Below are 18997 nucleotides of genomic sequence, written 5' to 3' on the forward strand. Positions count from 1 at the left end.
CTACATGGAAGAGGCTTTATTCCTCTGGCCAAGTACAAACAAACAAAGGGCTGTACAGGGGTTACATTCATTATTTTATCATACAGTTTGCTTAAAAATACTATTTTATTATTCTGACCGTGGTAACTTTTAGGCCCCCCTTTAAAAAAAACAAAATACATGGAAAGAGTGCAGCTCCTCCCTGACTCAGACACCACTTTGAGAAAACCACATTTTTTCATAGTGGTAGGACGGCAGTCATAACAATCATAAAAGTACAATAAATACAGACACAACTGTAGAAGCGTATTTAAAAATACACATGAAATGAAATTTGTACAAAAGGATAAAAAAACAACACTTTTGTCCCTGATGCTACGGAGAGTGCGAAACAAGTCCTTGTTAAATTGAGATTTCTTTACATACTTTGTACTAAATAGAATTCTGACAGTGCTTTGTTTTGTCCAAAAGGACTGAACACAAGGCTTTCTTGTGAGGGACCACCTGCAGGTCTTTCATAATGCTGTCCACACCTTCATGAGATGAAGGTGTGGACCCCCCCCCCCCGTAGTGCTGAGTTTAGGAGTTGGTGCTCGGCCTGGCTGTAGTGTTCGCTGCAGACGGGAGGGCGACTCGCTGCTCGTCCATCCGTTTGGCCTGAGAGCGCATGATGAGGCTGAAGAAGTCCTCGTCAGGTACAGTCGGACCTCTGATTGGAGGAGGGGGAGCGGCACAGCGCTGGTCATCCAAACGGGACCCCTGGTAGCACGGAAAAGAGCGTTTTGGAAGCACATTATAACTTATTTTGTATTCAATGTAAAGTAAAAACAAACTGTAGCTCTATATTTGGTCAGATCAGGTACCTGGCACTTGATGAGCATATTGAAGAAGTCGTCGTCAGGCTCGGCGTTGTCGGCGTTGGCCATCAGGTGGCTGAGCACCGCCTGGTTGCTGTTGTGATGGAGCCTGAGGCCGGGTAGGCTCCCCCCCGCTGCTGACGGCCCCTCTAACCGCCGGCCCTGTGCGCCTGAGACGTTGGCGGACTCTGATACAGCTGCAGAGTGGGAGAGACATTTTGAAATGACAATAGATAAAAAAGGAGACGCATTTCGGCAATCGAATGATTTTTAAGTCAAAAGGCAAGAATCTGCAGGTTTGATACGTGTTACAGAGGAGTTACTAATGGACATACTGCGATACTGTAAGTCAGTCGCTATATATTGCAATTCTTAAAACGTAACACACCAAAAATCTGAGCAAAATGTTGAATCCGAACAGTTGAATCCGAACAGTGGGATCTGCATTTGCATTTATCGCCATAACACTGATTACCCCATAAAAACATACTTTTATAAGGCTTGTGTATTTACAAATTAAATAAAGTATTGACGGAGTAAACTACTTATTAAAAAAATGATAATACATAACCAACAGAAGATACTCTTGATATTTTCTTACACCATTACTATTGAGTGTGGATGCATGGACTCACATTTCCTGATGACTGTGGGAGGCGACTCTGGGCCGCTGCTTAGCGATAACCGGCTGCCCTTATCCTGGATTGAACAGCGTTGGTCATCCATGCGGTTGCTCTGGAAACGGCTCAGCAGGTCGAAGAAGCCCTCGTCTCCCAGCATGTCAGGACTGAGTCTCTGATGGAGCACAGAAACAGGAACATGAAACACAGCTGAAGGGAACCGGCCGTCTGATGACAGCTGTGGGATACTGACTGAGATCTAGGCATTTGTGTAGTTATCAGCTGAGTACGCCCTGTGCTCTGTACCTTCTGTGGCCCCTGTGCGGGGGTCTGGCTGCTGTCCAGGGTGTTGCTGGTGTCCTGCAGGACCTTACTGGAGCCACCAGACTTGAACTTCTTCCCACGCAGACGGCTGACGAAGAACAGCTTGGAGGAGCCCTTCGTCATGGAGGGTTTGGACTGTTTGGTCAGGATGTCACTGTTCCACTTCTGTCCCTTCAACACACAGGAATGGATTATTACCACAATGCAGGGGGGGATTTGGGGTAAGAAAATAGACTTAGAGAATATCCAATAGAGGGTATCCAATAGATCCTTTATCATCTCCAATAGGCTTAGAGATGATAAAGGATCCAATCACCTGGTCAAAACTTGATATATATATATCTTGTTTTAGTGGCAAAGCATGAATAGGACAGAGAATCAAATGAGCACCCTGCGTGTGTGTGTGTGCGTGTGTGTGTGTGTGTGTGTGTGTGTGTGTGTGTGTGTGTGTGTGTGTGTGTGTGTGTGTGTGTGTGTGTGTGTGTGTGTGTTGTGTGTGTCATGTAACAGGAGAGGAGTTCTTACATTCATCTTGTCTGGAGTGAGTTTCATCAGCTCCAGGTTCTCCATGCTGTGTCTTCTGCCCATCCTGGGTCTCGCTCCTAAAACACATACAACAATTACAACACTATAAAACAGTAGTGAGTGACACAATCTCATTGTTGAAAGAAAACATATAACATATATCTCACCATGCAGGCTGTAGTCTATCTCCTTGTTCTCTGAGATAGTGGAGTTATTCGTGCTGTAACTCAGACCCAGAACCATCTGGAGATCAGACACGTTCATACGAGCCGTCAGCTCCCCCGTCCTGTCTCCAGTCTAAAAAGACAACAAACACACACATGGGGAATGTTACTGCTGAAGGATTCTTACCTGATTTGTTAAGAATCCAAAGTAAAAGTCTAAGCTAAGATTAAGGATATTTTACGCTGCTTTCATTAACATTGCGTACCTCTTTGCATATCTCCAGGTGTTTCTCAGCAAAGTGCATAGCTTGGTCATGGTTCCCCAGTGCAGTGTAAGCATTTCCCAGACTCCAGCAAGCACGGCCCTCCCCAATCCTACATCCAAAAAACACATTTAAATACACGTACTGGGTAAGCGAATGTGGCCATATAGTTTTGAGGGGAATTATTGCGTTAGTAAATGTGTGTGTACCTGTCATTGAGGTCCTGGGCTATGATGAGGTGTTTGAGGTGGTAGTCTATGGCTCTCTCATAATCCTGGAGAAGTGTGTAGGTGTTGCCCAGACTGTAGCAGGCCTGCGCCTCCACTGCTCGATCCTTCAGCTGCCTCGCCAGCTGCAGTGTCCTCCTGACAAACACACACACACACGAGCTGGTTCAAAATGCTGCTGACAGGCCCGGTCCACACGGAGACGAAAACGAACCGAGGTCGATATCAAAAAAGTCTTCCGTCCACACGGAATCGGCACAAGAAACGTGTCTGTCCACACGAGACCGCTCGACCCTCTGGAGACACTGTAGTACATATGCCGGGCCTGTGGCGCTGTATTTCTGCCACAAAATACTCCAAAAGCAGCGATTAAGACCCCGAGCATGGTTGCCATGGTTGCCCTTCTGGTTATTCTCCGCGGTGGATTTAGCGGAGAACTACATTTTAGCAACATGTAGTTCTCCATGTCCACTTGTTGCTGATGGTTGTGGTACAGGAGCTGTAGATGTTGCACTAACATCTGTAGCATGGTCAGTAGCGTCTGGAGCACGAAAGCAACCCTGTGATCCGCCATTGTTGTTGTTGTTGTAGGTGAAACGCATCAGCAATGACGCGGGTGACGCGGGGGTGAGCAGGAGAGGTGGGGAGAGGCGGGGCTATGATCGTTTAGGGCAGGGGTGCCCAACCGGTCGATCGCAATCGACCGGTCGATCGCGGGGATATTCCCAGTCGATCGCGAGATGTGTCTAAAAATAGAACAACAATATTCTGTTTTATCGTTAATGTCCTGTAACATAATCTTCCTGTGCCAGAATAATGCACTTGAACGCATCAAAGCTTTGTGATTGGCCGGCGTGACCCCATGTGTCGGGGCGTGGCTGGTGAGCAGTGGGCACTAGTTTGCTGACGTTGTCCGTGTCAACAGGAGTGACAGTCCGCGTCCGCACACACACAAGACCGCAATTACGGCAGAAGCAAAAAAGCCCAAAATATATAATGTTCACTCCGAGTGGAAGGATGATTATTTTTGTATCTATTCCAATTCAAAGTCCATCTATCTCATCTGCAATGCGAGCGTGGCTTTATCGAAGAAGGGTCAATTAGGAGCGGCATTTCAAAACAGTGCACAAACGCTAGGAGACGGAATTCCCTCCTAATTCTGCCCTACGCTCCCAAAAGGGGAGGGGCCTGAAAGGACAGCTAAATGCACATCAGTCCATTTTCACCAGGCCCAACAACAAGAGCAAGGCTGCTACCAGAGCATCTTAACGTGTCGGTCACGTTCTTGCCAAACACATGAAGTCTTTCAAAGACACCGAAGTTGTGAAAGAAGCTTTCCTGGAGGCTGCCGACGCGCTTTTTAGGGACAGTAAAAATAACAGTAGCATTTCAACAGGTTTTTGATATAATAAAAACTCAAGTTAGATACCGTTATTAATCAGCTGTAAGTTTTAGTTTGTTTGAACTTATTCATTATAATTATTGTACAAAATGGTATAAGAATGCAAACTTAAATTGATTATAGTCTATTATCAATTCAGGTTAAGAAACTAGTGTTGCTTGCATCCTATTTTAAAAAAGGCATTTATTTTTATAATCTACTAAAATGCAACAAAAAAAGGGTTTGATTCTATTAATTTTGTCTTTTTTATTGCACGTTGGCAGCAGATTCCTGTGTAGCTTCAGATCTGAGTTGTCTTATTAGTAAGCCTCATTTATACTTTTGTAGCAACACTATTTTTATATCATGGCAAAGAAAGGGTTCAGAGTCTTTTCTTCTTCTTCCCTGTGTCATATGTGGCAGCACTGTTCAATGTTTCTTGAAAACATTACCCACTGTAGTATGTGACGTGTGAATAAACTCAACTCTGCATCAACAACACTGTTGTGTAACTTCAGTTAAATACTTGTATGTGTGTAGATTAGAAAGAGGTAAGATAAAGCATCTGCAGTATTTTATGAAGTATTCATCGTACAAAGGTCAGTTTTATACGAAGTAGAAGTGTGTATTTACCTGGTAGTACGCCGTCAGTAATGGCTACGCCTCTCTATTTGGACTGGTAGATCTTAGCAGACTGGCAACTTTAAAAGTAGCTCTCGGTTCAAAAAAAGGTTGGGCACCCCTGGTTTAGGGCGTACACATGGTGCCACAAGCGTTACATTACCAGACCTTCCCACTTTGGGATGCGTTATCGTTTGAGGGCTCCGTTTCCGCGGTTCCGTTACGATAAAGAACTATAGCGGATAACACGCGTTCTGTCTCTGTGTGGACGGGGCCTTAATCTCGCCTCTGGCTTTTTACAAACTCTGGGAACAACATATCATGTACTGTAATTCACAGAGGAATGGTTTCCTTCTTACTATAAGATAGTGAGATTTTTTTACAGTTAAAAAAATAAGGTAAAAAAAAAAGCCATCTTTATGCTTTATGGCAGGAGTAGCCCGCGGGTCATGTTCTAAAAATAGTCAAGCAGATCCAATATGTAAAAAATACACAAAAAAGGAAATGTAATCAAAAGAATCTACCCTATGCATAAACGAAACCCCAATCATAGCGAACTCTATCTACTTACTACAACTCTATATCTACACTGAACAAAAATATAAATGCAACACTTTTGTTTTTGCTCCCATTTTCCATGAGATGAACTCAAAGATCTAAAACATTTTCTATATACACAAAATAACCATTTCTCTCAAATATTGTTCACAAATCTGAAAAAATCTGTGATAGTGAGCACTTCTCCTTTGCCGAGATAATCCATCCCACCTCACAGGTGTGGCATATCAAGATGCTGATTAGACAGCATGATTATTGCACAGGTGTGCCTTAGGCTGGCCACAATAAAAGGCCACTCTAAAATGTTCAGTTTTATCACACAGCACAATGCCACAGATGTCGCAAGTTTTGAGGGAGCGTGCAATTGGCATGCTGACAGCAGGAATGTCCACCAGAGCTGTTGCCCGTGAATTGAATGTTCATTTCTCTACCATAAGCCGTCTCCAAAGGCGTTTTAGAGAATTTGGCAGTACATCCAACCGGCCTCACAACCGCAGACCACGTGTAACCACACCAGCCCAGGACCTCCACATCCAGCATGTTCACCTCCAAGATCGTCTGAGACCAGTCACTCGGACAGCTGCTGCAACATAAATCTCTGTTGCTGTTCACAGCAACGACAACGTCATTGGAGGCAGTCGCAATTTCTACAGGCTCGCACTACCTGTTAGCATCTGGCATCTGTTAGCATCTAGCTCTCCTGCTTACAAACTTTTAGCCATCCCTGCTTATACAAGTAGTAGTTTTAGTTGTCTGCGATCTCGCAGCCTGCTCGTCGCGAAGAGACGGAGCGGCTCCACCTGTTGCTGCCTGCGATCTGCGATCTACGGAGGCGTGCTCCCACCTGTAGAGTACGGCTGTACTGGAGAGGTTTTTACCCCGGAGACGTCGCGGAGAGACGGAGCCGCTCTACCTGTTGCTGCCTGCGATCTGCGATCTACGGAGGCCTGCTCGTCGCGAAGAGACGGAGCGGCTCCACCTGTTTGCTGCCTGCGATCTGCGATCTACGGAGGCCTGCTCCCACCTGCACGGCTGCACTGGAGAGGTTTTTTCCCCCGGAGTCGTCGCGGAGAGACGGAGTGGATCCACGCTTCGGGCTTGGCCTGCTTCCACCGGGCGTGTGCTGCTGTACGGAGGAGGATTTTAACACGGCTGGGGCCTGCTTTCCACCTGTCCTGGTTCTGCTGTCGCAGAGGCCTGCTTTCACCCCGGGGATACCACGCTGCTGCTTTCGCCTGTCCTTTGCTGCTGTGCTGATTTTGCTCCAGGAATATTGCGGTTCCCTGGTCTGGGAAAATGGCCCATATCGGGATTCTGCTGTGCCTGTTAACTATTTTGGACTATGAGAAGATCTCTAGTCATTCTGAGGAGTCTACTGGATTCAGGTCTGTTCTGCCACCCGCAGTGGGCATCCCCTGCAAAGGTTCGGATGTGTTACACAAACAATTACCGGTTGCCTTGTCACAGTCAATCTGCTCGACAAATATGTTTGTCTTTTTTGTTTTCCTGCGATGATGGTTCTTCAGGACTGCTTCATAAGCTCTAATCACACTCTCGCAGACTTTTCCGGTGATTTTAAAGTAGATGACAATGTATGTGTGTCGCTTAAGAGGAAAATATGCCTGGTTTTGTTGTTGTTATTACTGTCAGGAAATGTACAACCTAACCCTGGTCCGCCCAGTAGTAGTAGTAGTAGTCAGATCGCTACTCCTGCTGATTTTAAAGCTAGGTCTGGGTTGGGTTTCATCCACTTGAATGTGCGCAGTCTGTTAGGTAAACTAGATTTAGTCTGTATCTGGGCGAGCTCGACTGACGCGGACGTCATTGTTTTATCAGAAACATGGCTAAACAAATCTATTTTGGCCTCTGACATTGCCTTAAATGGTTTTAATGTGTATCGTACCGACCGGCCTAATAAAGGTGGTGGCGTTGCCATTTATGTTAAGAATATATTCAGTGTAACCGCTGTAGTTTCCAAATCTATCAGTAAGCAATTTGAATTTTTAGCCTTAAATATAGAAGTGGCAAAGGGTCAACAGGTCATGGTCGTGGGCTGTTACAGACCCCCCTCAGCTGTCAAAGACTCCTTGTCTTCGCTAGCAAATCTTTTATCGCAACTAGACTACAAGGAAATAGTGCTACTTGGAGATTTTAACTGGGACTGGTTAACTGCAGTGTCAGAGGATTTTAAAAACCTTTGTATCTCTTTAAATGTTACTCAGATTGTTGACAGTCCTACTCGCCCTAATATTAAGTCCCCAAATAAATCCTCCCTAATTGATCTCATTTTAACTAATGTTCCCTATAAATACTCAGCTGTGGGAGTATTTGCGAATGATCTGAGTGACCACTGTGTTGTAGCCACAATTAGGGACACCAAGGTCCAAAAGGTTAAACCTCGTATTATCATCAAGAGAGACATAAAACATTTTGTGGAGCAGGGTTTTGTACATGATCTGTTTGGGTCTGATTGGGGAAAAATCGATTTGTGTGCTGATGTTGAGACTGCATGGTCTTATTTTTATCTTGGTTTTATGGAAATTATAGATAGACATGCACCCCTGCGTAAATTTAGAGTGAAGGGACGAGACAATCCTTGGTTTTCTGCTGAATTATCTATTCTCCTACATGAGAGAAACAAGGCCTGGGCAAAGGCTAGGAATTCAGGCTCAGAGGTAGAATGGCTGCGTTTTAGGCAGCTAAGAAATAGCTTCACTTCACATGTCAAAAGTGCTAAATCTAAGTATTATCTGTCAGTTACCACAAAGAACCTGAACAACCCTAGAAAATTCTGGAAAGCCATAAAATTGATATCCACCGGTGATATCCGTAATGAGCTACCTCCGTGCCTTACCACAGTATCTGGCACTATATCGGATAGGGCCACCATTAGGGGTGTAACGGTATCCGTATTCGTCCCGTACCGTCACGGTTTGGCACACGCAGTCACACGACGAATACGCCTTTTTTTTTATGAGTGGGAAAAAAGTGTCATTCAGGGCAGTATCCACTACACTATATATAATCCAGGGGGCGGTATTGCGCCTAAAAGCTGTTTGCCAGCCGCCCTTAAACAACAAATGAAGAACAAGAAGCAGTACAACAACAAAAAGAACAAAATACAAGAAGAAGAAAAGTTAGTATGGCGATTTCAGATAACACAGGAGCTAGAACCCACCTGCTTCTTTTAAATCAGCTGTGTGGGAACATTTCGGGTTCCCTGTGGACTACGATAACGATGAAGTGTGCGAGTGGTGGATCGGACGAGGACGGTGTGTCGCCGTTGTTCTACAGTGGTGCGGTATGCTAATGGTAACACACGCCAAACATGCTAAATCATATCAGAAGGCATCACCCAGATTTGCCAATCACCGGAGCCAGGCGAAAGACAGCAGCAGTTCAACAGCTGATCCCCGCTGTTTTTATAAACCAATAGACATGAAAGCCGTGAGACCAAAATAAATAACGGAAGCTTTTGGCATATGTTTTTCAACGACTTTGCGCTCTTGAAACACTTTCTTATTATTTATGATGTCATATTTTCAAGACATTCTTTTTAGCTTTACAGCTTGATGAAACCTTTTTGTTTGACATCAGCCATTATAGATAATATGGCCATCTGAGTGTACTGTGTATGGTTTGTTTTTAACTGTTTAATACAGTTCATTATTCAAAAAAGAGTTCTTTATTTTTAAACTGAAACTTGCACTACTGTTCAATCATAAATAACAACAAACCTGGAATTATGCATTTGGGACTTTTTTTTGCTTTTTCTTGTTGTACCGAACCGTACCGAACCGTGACCTCCAAACCGAGGTACGAACCGAACCGTGACTTATGTGAACCGTTACACCCCTAGCCACCATACTAAATTGTTTTAATGAGCATTTTGTGTCCTGTGGCTCTCTGTTTCATTCTGTTTCTAATTCTGCTTCTGTGAACACCACAGTCGGTGACTCAGAACAATGTGGTCTGGAAAACCCTTTCAGTTTTACTCCTTTTACTGTTGATGTTGTTCGTGAAGTCTTAACCAAGCTAGATCCTAAAAAGCCGGCTGGTCCGGACAACGTAGAACCTTTCTTTTTAAAGATAGCTGCAGATTTTATTGCTCCAAGGCAAGGCAAGGCAAGGCAAGTTTATTTATATAGCACTTTTCAACACAAGGCAATTCAAAGTGCTTTACAAAAAATGAAAGAGATTAAGAAAATGGCATTTAAAATCAGTCATTAAAAAGAAAAGCTAATAAAATAAACATTAAAAGAAAAAATACATGGATAAAAGTTACAGTGCAATTAAACATTAAAAGAAAAAAGTACATGGATAAAAGTTACAGTGCAGTCTAAGATATGAATAGTTCAATTAAAAGCAGCGACAAAAAGAAATGTCTTCAGCCTGGATTTAAAAGTAGTAAGAGTTGCAGCGGACCTGCAGGTTTCTGGGAGTTTGTTCCAGATATTTGGAGCATAATAACTGAACGCTGCTTTACCATGTTTAGTTCTGACTCTGGGGACAGAAAGCTGACCAGTCCCTGAAGACCTGAGAGATCTGGATGGTTCATAATTTAGCAGGAGGTCAGAAATGTATTTTGGGCCTAAACCATTCAGTGCTTTATAAACCAGCAGCAGTATTTTGAAATCTATTCTTTGACACACAGGAAGCCAGTGTAAAGACTTCACCTTACTACTCTTTTTAACCTCTCTCTCAGCACGAACAAAATCCCAAAAGTATGGAAGTCAGCTTATGTCCTGCCACTACTAAAAGGAGGGGAGGCCACCTTATTAAACAATTATAGACCCATCTCTAAATTGTCAGTTCTGGCCAAGGTTCTTGAACGCCTAGTGAGTGAACAGGTAAAGGTGTTTTTATGTAACAATGACATCCTGTCTAAACATCAGTCAGGCTTCAGAAAGCAACATAGCACCATCACTGCCACAATGAAAGTGGTGAATGACATTACGAGTATTTTAGACAATAAGCAGAGTTGTGCAGCTCTATTTATTGACCTTTCAAAAGCGTTTGATACTGTCGATCATCGCATTTTGAAGCAAAGGCTGGTCAGTATAGGCATGTCCAGCCATGCAGTAGGGTGGTTTGTAAACTACCTCTCTGAAAGGTCCCAATGTGTTCAGTTTGATGGGCTGTCTTCTGAGTGGTTAAACATAACTAATGGTGTACCACAAGGTTCAGTTTTAGGTCCGCTATTATTCTCTATCTATATTAATAGTTTAGGTGAAAATGTCGAAGGAGCAACCTTACATTTTTATGCGGACGATACCGTTATGTACTGTGCAGGTCCCTCGATTAACGAGGGTGTTGTTAAATTACAGGCTGTTTTTAACATTATTCAGGCTCAGCTCTCTGAGCTTAAGCTTCTTTTAAATGTGGATAAAACCAAGGTAATGCACTTTTCGAAAGCTAAAGCTAAAAATACACCAGAGACTGCTTTGGATATTGTAACTACGCAAGGAATACAACTTGAAGTGGTTACCTGTTACAAATACTTGGGTATCTGGCTTGATGACTGTCTCACTTTTAAACTTCATGTCAATAACCTGCTTAAAAAGCTGAGGGTTACGCTAGGTTTCTTTTACAGAAATAAGTCCCGTTTCTCGCTTGAGGCCAGGAAAAGGCTAGTCACTGTGACCTTTTTACCTGTGCTGGATTATGGTGATTTGTTATATATGAATGCACCTGCCAATTACCTGAGCAAGTTAGATGCTGCGTATCACAGTGCACTGAGATTTTTTACAAATTGTAAAGCACTTACGCATCACTGTACCCTGTATACCAAGGCGGTTATGCCATCACTTACTGTACGGAGGCTCAGTCACTGGTACTTTTTCATTTACAAAGCCATGTTGGATAAACTACCATCTTATATCTGCTCTCTTACTTATTGCCTGAGATCGCATGCTGTGGTTTTATTAAATGTGCCAAGTGCTAGGACTGTCTTAGGGAAGAAAGCTTTTAGATGTGCAGCTCCACTAACATGGAACAGTCTGCAAAAAGAATGGAAAATTACCAAACTAGTACCACTACATGTTTTTAAAGCTCGGTTGGATGCTACAAAATCAGATGCTCTTGGTACCTGTACATGTGGTTAAATATGTAAATTGTAATCCCTGTACATTTTGCTGTATGATGTCCTTTTGTTGTTCTGTTGTTTATGTTTTTATGTCTTCTTGTGGAACCTACTGCTGCAGGTCTCCCTTGAAAAAGAGATCATTGATCTCAATGGGATTTTACCTGGATAAATAAAGGTTTTGAATTGAACAATCGGTTTGCATAACCAAAGCATTTCTGCACAAACTGTCAGAAACCGTCTCAGGGAAGCTCATCTGCATGCTCGTCGTCCTCATCGGGGTCTCGACCTGACTCCGGTTCGTCGTCGTAACCGACTTGAGTGGGCAAATGCTCACATTCGATGCCGTCTGGCACGTTGGAGAGGTGTTCTCTTCACGGATGAATCCCGGTTTTCACTGTTCAGGGCAGATGGCAGACAGCGTGTGTGGCGTCGTGTGGGTGAGCGGTTTTCTAATGTCAATGTTGTGAATCGAGTGGCCCATGGTGGGGTTATGGTATGGGCAGGCGCAGTGGTTGCGTTAGACTTTTTCGTTGTCCGTCATTTTGACGGACAGGATCGTAAAGTTTCCGTCATAATCCATTATTACCCGTCATTTTATTTTTCATGTTTTAATGATGAGATGAGACATATTTAATATTTATGTTTGGGTACTGAGCAGCAAATGTTCATTCATTTTAATGATTCATACAGAACTTTTAAGGGCATGGAGAGAAAAAAAAGATGAACAGAGACACCAACCGTGTGGTCACTTTTCATGTCAACACGAACATGAATGATTTATTTGTTCCTGCACTGACAGCACAGCAGAGGGGGCAGAGGCCGCTAAAAACACCGCGACCATTGTGCCTAAACAGGCAAATATGAACAATGCCATTGTTTTAAATGAGACAATTACAATCAAAAATATGAACAAAACATTTACAAGAACAACTCAATTGATCTGCTGTAGCCAAGCCTGAACGCTGATTTCTGCATCGTCGTGCACCCTCGGACAAATCCGTTACTCATCTTAGCTTTTCTACAGATGTCGCAGAACATTTTGCCATCCCCTCTCCTCAGCCACTTAAACTCTTGCTCCCACTGAACCCGGTACTCCTGCTTGAACTCCTTGCCACTTGCTTGCCCCTCTGCCGCTGGCTGAACGTTGTCAGTTTTAGTCTTACTGGCTTGTCCTTCATCCTCCACCGCATCAATCCCTCTTTTCACCTCGTTTATCCACACCATCACAATTACTGGGCTTATTTAAAAAAGCTTCGGACGATCAGCTGCCGTGACATTTTGCGATTGCTAAAGCCGGTTAAACAACGAGGTAATCAACGAGGTCAAAAACAAGACTATAGCTACTTAATATACACACACTCGCCACCAACTGGATAGGGGTGTGAATGACTACATAATAGTTACAGACTACAGTAGAGTACAGTAGATCGCCCTCAGTCTACCTGGCCACTAAGGATGTAATATAATGTGGGCCGCTGGTGGACATTTTGGCGCTGTTCCGAGTTGTGTTCTAACCTGTCAAAATGACGGACTGCTTTCAGATTTTTCCGTCATTGTTAGAAAAAATCCGTCATTGACGGAAAATATTCGGTTAACGCGACCTCTGGGCAGGCGTATGTTATGGACGACGAACACAGGTGCATTTTATTGATGGCATTGTGAATGCACAGAGATACCGTGACGAGATCCTGAGGCCCATTGTTGTGCCATTCATCCACGACCATCACCTCATGTTGCAGCATGATAATGCACGGCCCCATGTTGCAAGGATCTGTACACAATTCCTGGAGGCTGAAAACATCCCAGTTCTTGCATGGCCAGCATACTCACCGGACATGTCACCCATTGAGCATGTTTGGGATGCTCTGGATCGGCGTATACGACAGCGTGTTCCAGTTCCTGCCAATATCCAGCAACTTCGCACAGCCATTGAAGAGGAGTGGACCAACATTCCACAATCAACAACCTAATCAACTCTATGCGAAGGAGATGTGTTGCACTGCGTGAGGCAAATGGTGGTCACACCAGATACTGACTGGTTTTCGGACCCCCCCAATAAAGCAAAACTGCACGTTTCAGAGTGGCCTTTTATTGTGGCCAGCCTAAGGCACACCTGTGCAATAATCATGCTGTCTAATCAGCATCTTGATATGCCACACCTGTGAGGTGGGATGGATTATCTCGGCAAAGGAGAAGTGCTCACTATCACAGATTTTTTCAGATTTGTGAACAATATTTGAGAGAAATGGTTATTTTGTGTGTTTAGAAAATGTTTTAGATCTTTGAGTTCATCTCATGAAAAATGGGAGCAAAAACAAAAGTGTTGCATTTATATTTTTGTTCAGTGTAGATATAGAGTTGTAGTAAGTAGATAGAGTTCGCTATGATTGGGGTTTCGTTTATGCATAGGGTAGATTCTTTTGATTACATTTCCTTTTTTGTGTATTTTTTACATTTTGGATTTGCTTGGCTTCATCTCATGAAAAATGGGAGCAAAAACAAAAGTGTTGCATTTATATTTGTGTTCAGTGTATCTAACACCCCCCCTCCCCCCACCCCACAATGAATATCGACCAATCACGTTCTTGCTTGATTTGCGGGACCAGCGATGTAGTCTGGAAGAAAAGCAATGTGGAGCGGCAGCACACTTCATAAGGAGTTTGACCGTGATTTTCCTTCTGGCAGAATCTACAACACATCAGCCCCATTAAACAGCCTAGTCGTGCCAGCCCATACTGTGTGTGTGTGTGTGTGTGTGTGTGTGTGTGTGTGTGTGTGTGTCAACTTGCATATATATTTATTGCACTTGACGCACACACACACACGCATGGTGTAATTTCCACTGGGGGACAGGGGGGACATGTCCCCCCCCACTTTTAGAAATCCCGTTTGTGTCCCCCCACTTTACAAATATGTTTCTTATTATTTTTTAACGCAAGCCGTCATCGCCACGGAGGAGCACACAGCCTCTGTGAGCGAGCGAGACAGAGGGAGAGAGAGAGAGCGAGCGAGCTAGGGAGAGCACACCTTTATCTATTTAATATAGATAAAGTAAGAAATCATTCCAATGTGTACTATAGGACAGTAAAAAAAAAAAAAAACAGTTTAAAATGAGTGATTAGTAAAATATGCATAAATAAATGGAAAGAATGCTAACTAGGTAACATAAGTTAAGAATAAACAAGTTTAAATGATTTGTTATTGGTTGTGATCATATTCTAAAGATGTTTGGATTATTGAAAAGTATACAGCTGAGTGTTGAGAGCTGTATCCATAAATTCATGTTATGCTCAAAGTGCACCAGATTGATGCATTTAACTTCGACATTTAAAAAAAACGGGGGTGCCGCCTAGAGTGTGTGAGGTCCCCCCTGGAGGAGGTAAGGTCCACCCCCAAATAAAGCAGGTTAAAATAATTAAATTGAATACATGTTATTTTAGTAAACACTGAAAACAAGTCCCACAGACCCAAACAGCACACACAGGTTAAAGGTAAGCATATAATAATGTTAAAATGTGCTAAATATATACACTGCAAAAAACAAAAAGTAGAGGAGTAAAAGTAGCCCCCGACTTGTATTATTTTGTGAAAGTAGCCCTCACCCTAAAAAAGGTTGGTGACCCCTGCTTTATGGTGTAACACACTTTGCAAAGTGGTCTTTCAACTAGTGTTAATTTCGTCAGCTATTTTTTTATTTAGTTTTAGTCTTAGTCCTGTGTTAAATTTCCTTTTTAGTTTTAGTCATATTTAGTCACCTTCATCCTGTTGTTATTTAGTCAAGTTTTAGTCGACTAAAAGTCTGAACATTTTAGTCTTATTTTAGTCAAAGAAAACTGTTGAGTCTTTTTTAGTCATCAGATTATATAGAACATTTCAGTCAAACTAGTCTAGCCAAAACCAATAATTTGTCATTTTAGTCAAACTTATTTCACAATAAGATTATATCTTGTCCTTATTTGATGAAAAACACAGGTTGAATGATTAAGAAGCTTTGCAGAGAGTATCTGGTCAGGTTTGTGGTGTTTTCACCAGCTGTGTTATGGCCACATTGCTTCCCTTCTGATAAAACAATGCATTCGCTTTTTTTCTCCGCCTCATTGTAGCGAAAATGGGCCCAAATATCACATTGTTTCTTTCTCCCAAGCAGTGGTGGCTTTAGACTTTTTCATTGTCAGTCATTTTGACGGACAGGATCGTAACATTTCCGTCATAATCCATTATTATCCGTCGAGTGCACAATGTATCACTCACTCGCGCTGACGGGGGGGTATTCGGTTAACGCGAGTGCGACCACTGCTCCCAAGCCCTGTTGTTGCCATTTTATTTTCTGTTAAATAAGGTTAGTTAGACCATGAGTTAGACCCGAGTCTTCCTGACAGTTCAGAGTGTGCCGCTGCCCGGTGTAATTCAAATCTACCGCCGCGCGCAGCACAGACACACAGCTGCTGCCCAGCCGCAGCACCGGAAATGGAACTGCTGGGAGAAAAACTGACTATCAGAGATGTAACGTTATCTTTGATAATATTTAGTCTCCTCATTTTTCGTCAACGAAAGTAAAGAGAGATTTTGGCATAGTTATTATTTAGTAAACTACATTTTCGTCTCGTCACTTTTCGTCAACGATATTGCATGATGATTTCGTTACAGTTATTGTTTACTGCCGTCGGTGCTGTCTCGTCATCGTCTCGTTTTCGTCATGGAAAAAAAGGTCGTTGACGAACATATTTCGTCATAGTTTTAGTCAACGAAATTAACACTACTTTCAACAGAGACTTGTCACCCCACATCTGTATCTTGTTTGTAGAATGTAGAAAGAGAGGGAAATGTTAAGTGGAGTGTTTGTTCAGTGAACCCTTCTGGTTCAACCAAGACTACTGTAGTTTCAACCAAGAAATCTATTCAGCCAACATATGTAAAGGATCTTGTCTGTCGAGTAAAGTATAACAGTTCTTGGAAACTGCCTGCAAAAACATGTATGCATGCATGGCTTGTTATACAGAACATTTAAATAAATAAATAAATAAAATAATATGAATATGTAGGCTGTGGCTTACTTGTAATGTTCAGCTGCCACTTCAAATTCTCCCAAAAAGATGTAGGCGTTCCCCAGGTTGCAGTACGCCCGTCTCTCTGCAGAGCGGTCGCCAAACTCCTTAGCTATGCGCAACCGCTGTTAAGAGAAAGAGAATAGAAGAGCCACGGAAATATAATTAGTATATCTATTAGAATAACTTTCATTGCAGGAGTAGGTTTGCTTTTCAATGTAGTGTAAAGACTGTGCCAATATGCTTTGATAGCAAAGTGGTTTTAGTGTTATACCCCACCTGTTCGTGAGAAGCAACCGCTTGGCGAAAGCTTCCCAACAAGTAGTACGTGTTGCCGAGGTTACCATAGGTTCGACCCTGAGCAGCGCGATCCCCAAGCTCCTTCACTATAGCCAAGTTTGCCCTGAAAATACACAAACAGTCGGATGAAATATGAATGGATAAAAGCAGAAAGACATTGTAGAATTCAAACATCACCACACTGTACAATCACTTACTCGTAATACTCGGCGGCCTTCCCCAGGGCCTCCATCACCTCCTTTGGGAAGTCTCCCGGCTCCGCTCCACTCCAACAGATACTTTTGCCTTTGGCATGGTAAACATTCCCAAAGTTATACAGAGCTCGCGCCTGACCCACCTAAAACAAATGAAGGGAAAACATGTCAGCGTGGAAGGTAAGTGTGGTCTGAACGCCCGATACACTACAGAATATTTCACTGCATATAGATCATCTCTTATTGGCTTAAAGGTCCCCTATTATAACAACATATTATAGGTCTCAGATATATACAAAACATGTCTCTGAAGTGTTTGGCTCAAAATAGCAAACGGCACATTTTCAGACAGGTTTTTATAAATTAATCAGGACAAAAAAAGAGTTTTTTTTATTGAAACTTTCCGAATCTCTTAACACAAAGGGGTATTTTTTTTTTTTTTTAAAAGTGCATTTTGCATTATAGGTGACCTTTAAACATCCTGCTGACCCACCTTATCATTGATGTCTCTGGCTATGTCCAAGTGCCTCTGACAGCAAACCACAGCCTCGTCAAACCGCCCCAACACTTTCAATGTGTTACCAAGGTTTCCGCTGGCTTTGGCTTCTCCAAGCAGGTCACCAATGGTCCTATTCAACACAAATCATGTTAGTGATAGAACATATCGTGATGAGCTGCTGTGGGGTTCTTGTGAGGGTCTAACCTGGTCAGGGTGAGGTCATGCCGGTGGAACTCCAGGGCCTTGGTGTGGTCATGCAGGTGGAAGTAGGCATTGCCCAGCTGGCTGTAGATGGCGCTGAGTACCTGCAGGTCCTCTGTGCCCACCTGGATGGCCGCTTCGAAAAAGGAGACCCCTGCCCTGTAGTCGCCCACCTTACAGAGCCGCTCACCCTCCAACGCTAGCTCCAGACAGGACACCTCCATCCTACATCAGAGAGGAGCAGAGTCAGTCTGGCTACTATCTGAGCAGCACTGAAGAATCCAAAGACAATGATAAAGGCCCAATAATGAAGAGCTTGTTGGAAAGTAAATCTTCTCTGGCTGAACTCTACAGCAAAGTGAATGAACTCCACTTGCCAGCAGGGAACAGAGCGAAAAAAAACAAGCTTTTATCTACTTCCTTCCAACTACCGAGAACAATGGCTCGGCCTGGAGTCTGTTTGTTACTGTTTGGTAGATCTCACATTCTTTGGACAGGCCTCAGAAAGTGAAGCGGGTTCCTTTGTCAGCCAGTGAAACTAAGAGCAGGTAGGATTGTGATTCATTATTTGCACTTATTATATGTGTATTCCCATAAAGATAATTATGGGTTGTGGCTGTAGAGGGGATGGATTGTCAGTGTTGCCAAGAAAGGTTGGACAGAGGAGACCACTTAAACAGCTAGGCTTATTGAGTAACAAATGAGGTTAGGCACAGATGAAAGAGACTCATGACAATTGTTTGGGACTTGTCTATTTTTAGATCAGGAGGCATATGAGAACAAAGCAAAACATTTTAGTCTGCTGACTTTAGTTTTTCAGGAAACTGTGTTGTTGGGAAGTGATAGGCTCCAAAGTCAAGTTCTCACTTTTTTGAGATTGTTTATCTCACGTTTCCTTGAGTACCCACCCAAGGTTTTGTCTGAAAACTTCCCAAAACCGACCCAGAAAAACCAACCTAACCTTGTCATGTGAAGCAATATCTATGGTGTGCTATTAAAATAAAAAATAAAACACCAAACAAAGTAGCTTGTTTCATCATTCAGGCTATAATTGGTGAACAAAGCCAAACATGGCGTTATGAAAAGTCAAGTTAACAACATAAGTTTCAAACACGAAAATACTAGCCTACCTGCTGGCTTTTCGGGTCCTACGA

At 43.0% G+C, this 18997-nt stretch overlaps 1 protein-coding gene across 3 annotated transcripts in view; it reads right to left on the reverse strand.

The window, feature by feature from the left end:
• gpsm2 (G protein signaling modulator 2) overlaps positions 1 to 18997 on the reverse strand; it is a 24132-nt gene continuing 5135 nt past the window's right edge. For 2 of the 3 annotated variants that reach the window (XM_034196070.1, XM_034196072.1), the window contains 13 exons: positions 17847 to 18068; positions 17637 to 17772; positions 17147 to 17286; positions 16929 to 17052; positions 16659 to 16774; positions 2942 to 3097; positions 2736 to 2844; positions 2473 to 2602; positions 2306 to 2382; positions 1763 to 1951; positions 1472 to 1631; positions 843 to 1033; positions 1 to 738 (listed from right to left, as the gene is read on the reverse strand). In XM_034196070.1, coding sequence (XP_034051961.1) covers positions 559 to 738; positions 843 to 1033; positions 1472 to 1631; positions 1763 to 1951; positions 2306 to 2382; positions 2473 to 2602; positions 2736 to 2844; positions 2942 to 3097; positions 16659 to 16774; positions 16929 to 17052; positions 17147 to 17286; positions 17637 to 17772; positions 17847 to 18068 — 1930 coding nt within the window. In that variant the 3' untranslated portion in view covers positions 1 to 558. The remainder of the gene's footprint in view (positions 739 to 842; positions 1034 to 1471; positions 1632 to 1762; positions 1952 to 2305; positions 2383 to 2472; positions 2603 to 2735; positions 2845 to 2941; positions 3098 to 16658; positions 16775 to 16928; positions 17053 to 17146; positions 17287 to 17636; positions 17773 to 17846; positions 18069 to 18997) is intronic. The other variant, XM_034196071.1, reaches the window with a different exon arrangement.

Source organism: Gymnodraco acuticeps, unplaced genomic scaffold (assembly GCF_902827175.1).
Source record: "Gymnodraco acuticeps unplaced genomic scaffold, fGymAcu1.1, whole genome shotgun sequence".
NCBI classification, from domain to species: Eukaryota; Metazoa; Chordata; class Actinopteri; order Perciformes; family Bathydraconidae; genus Gymnodraco; species Gymnodraco acuticeps.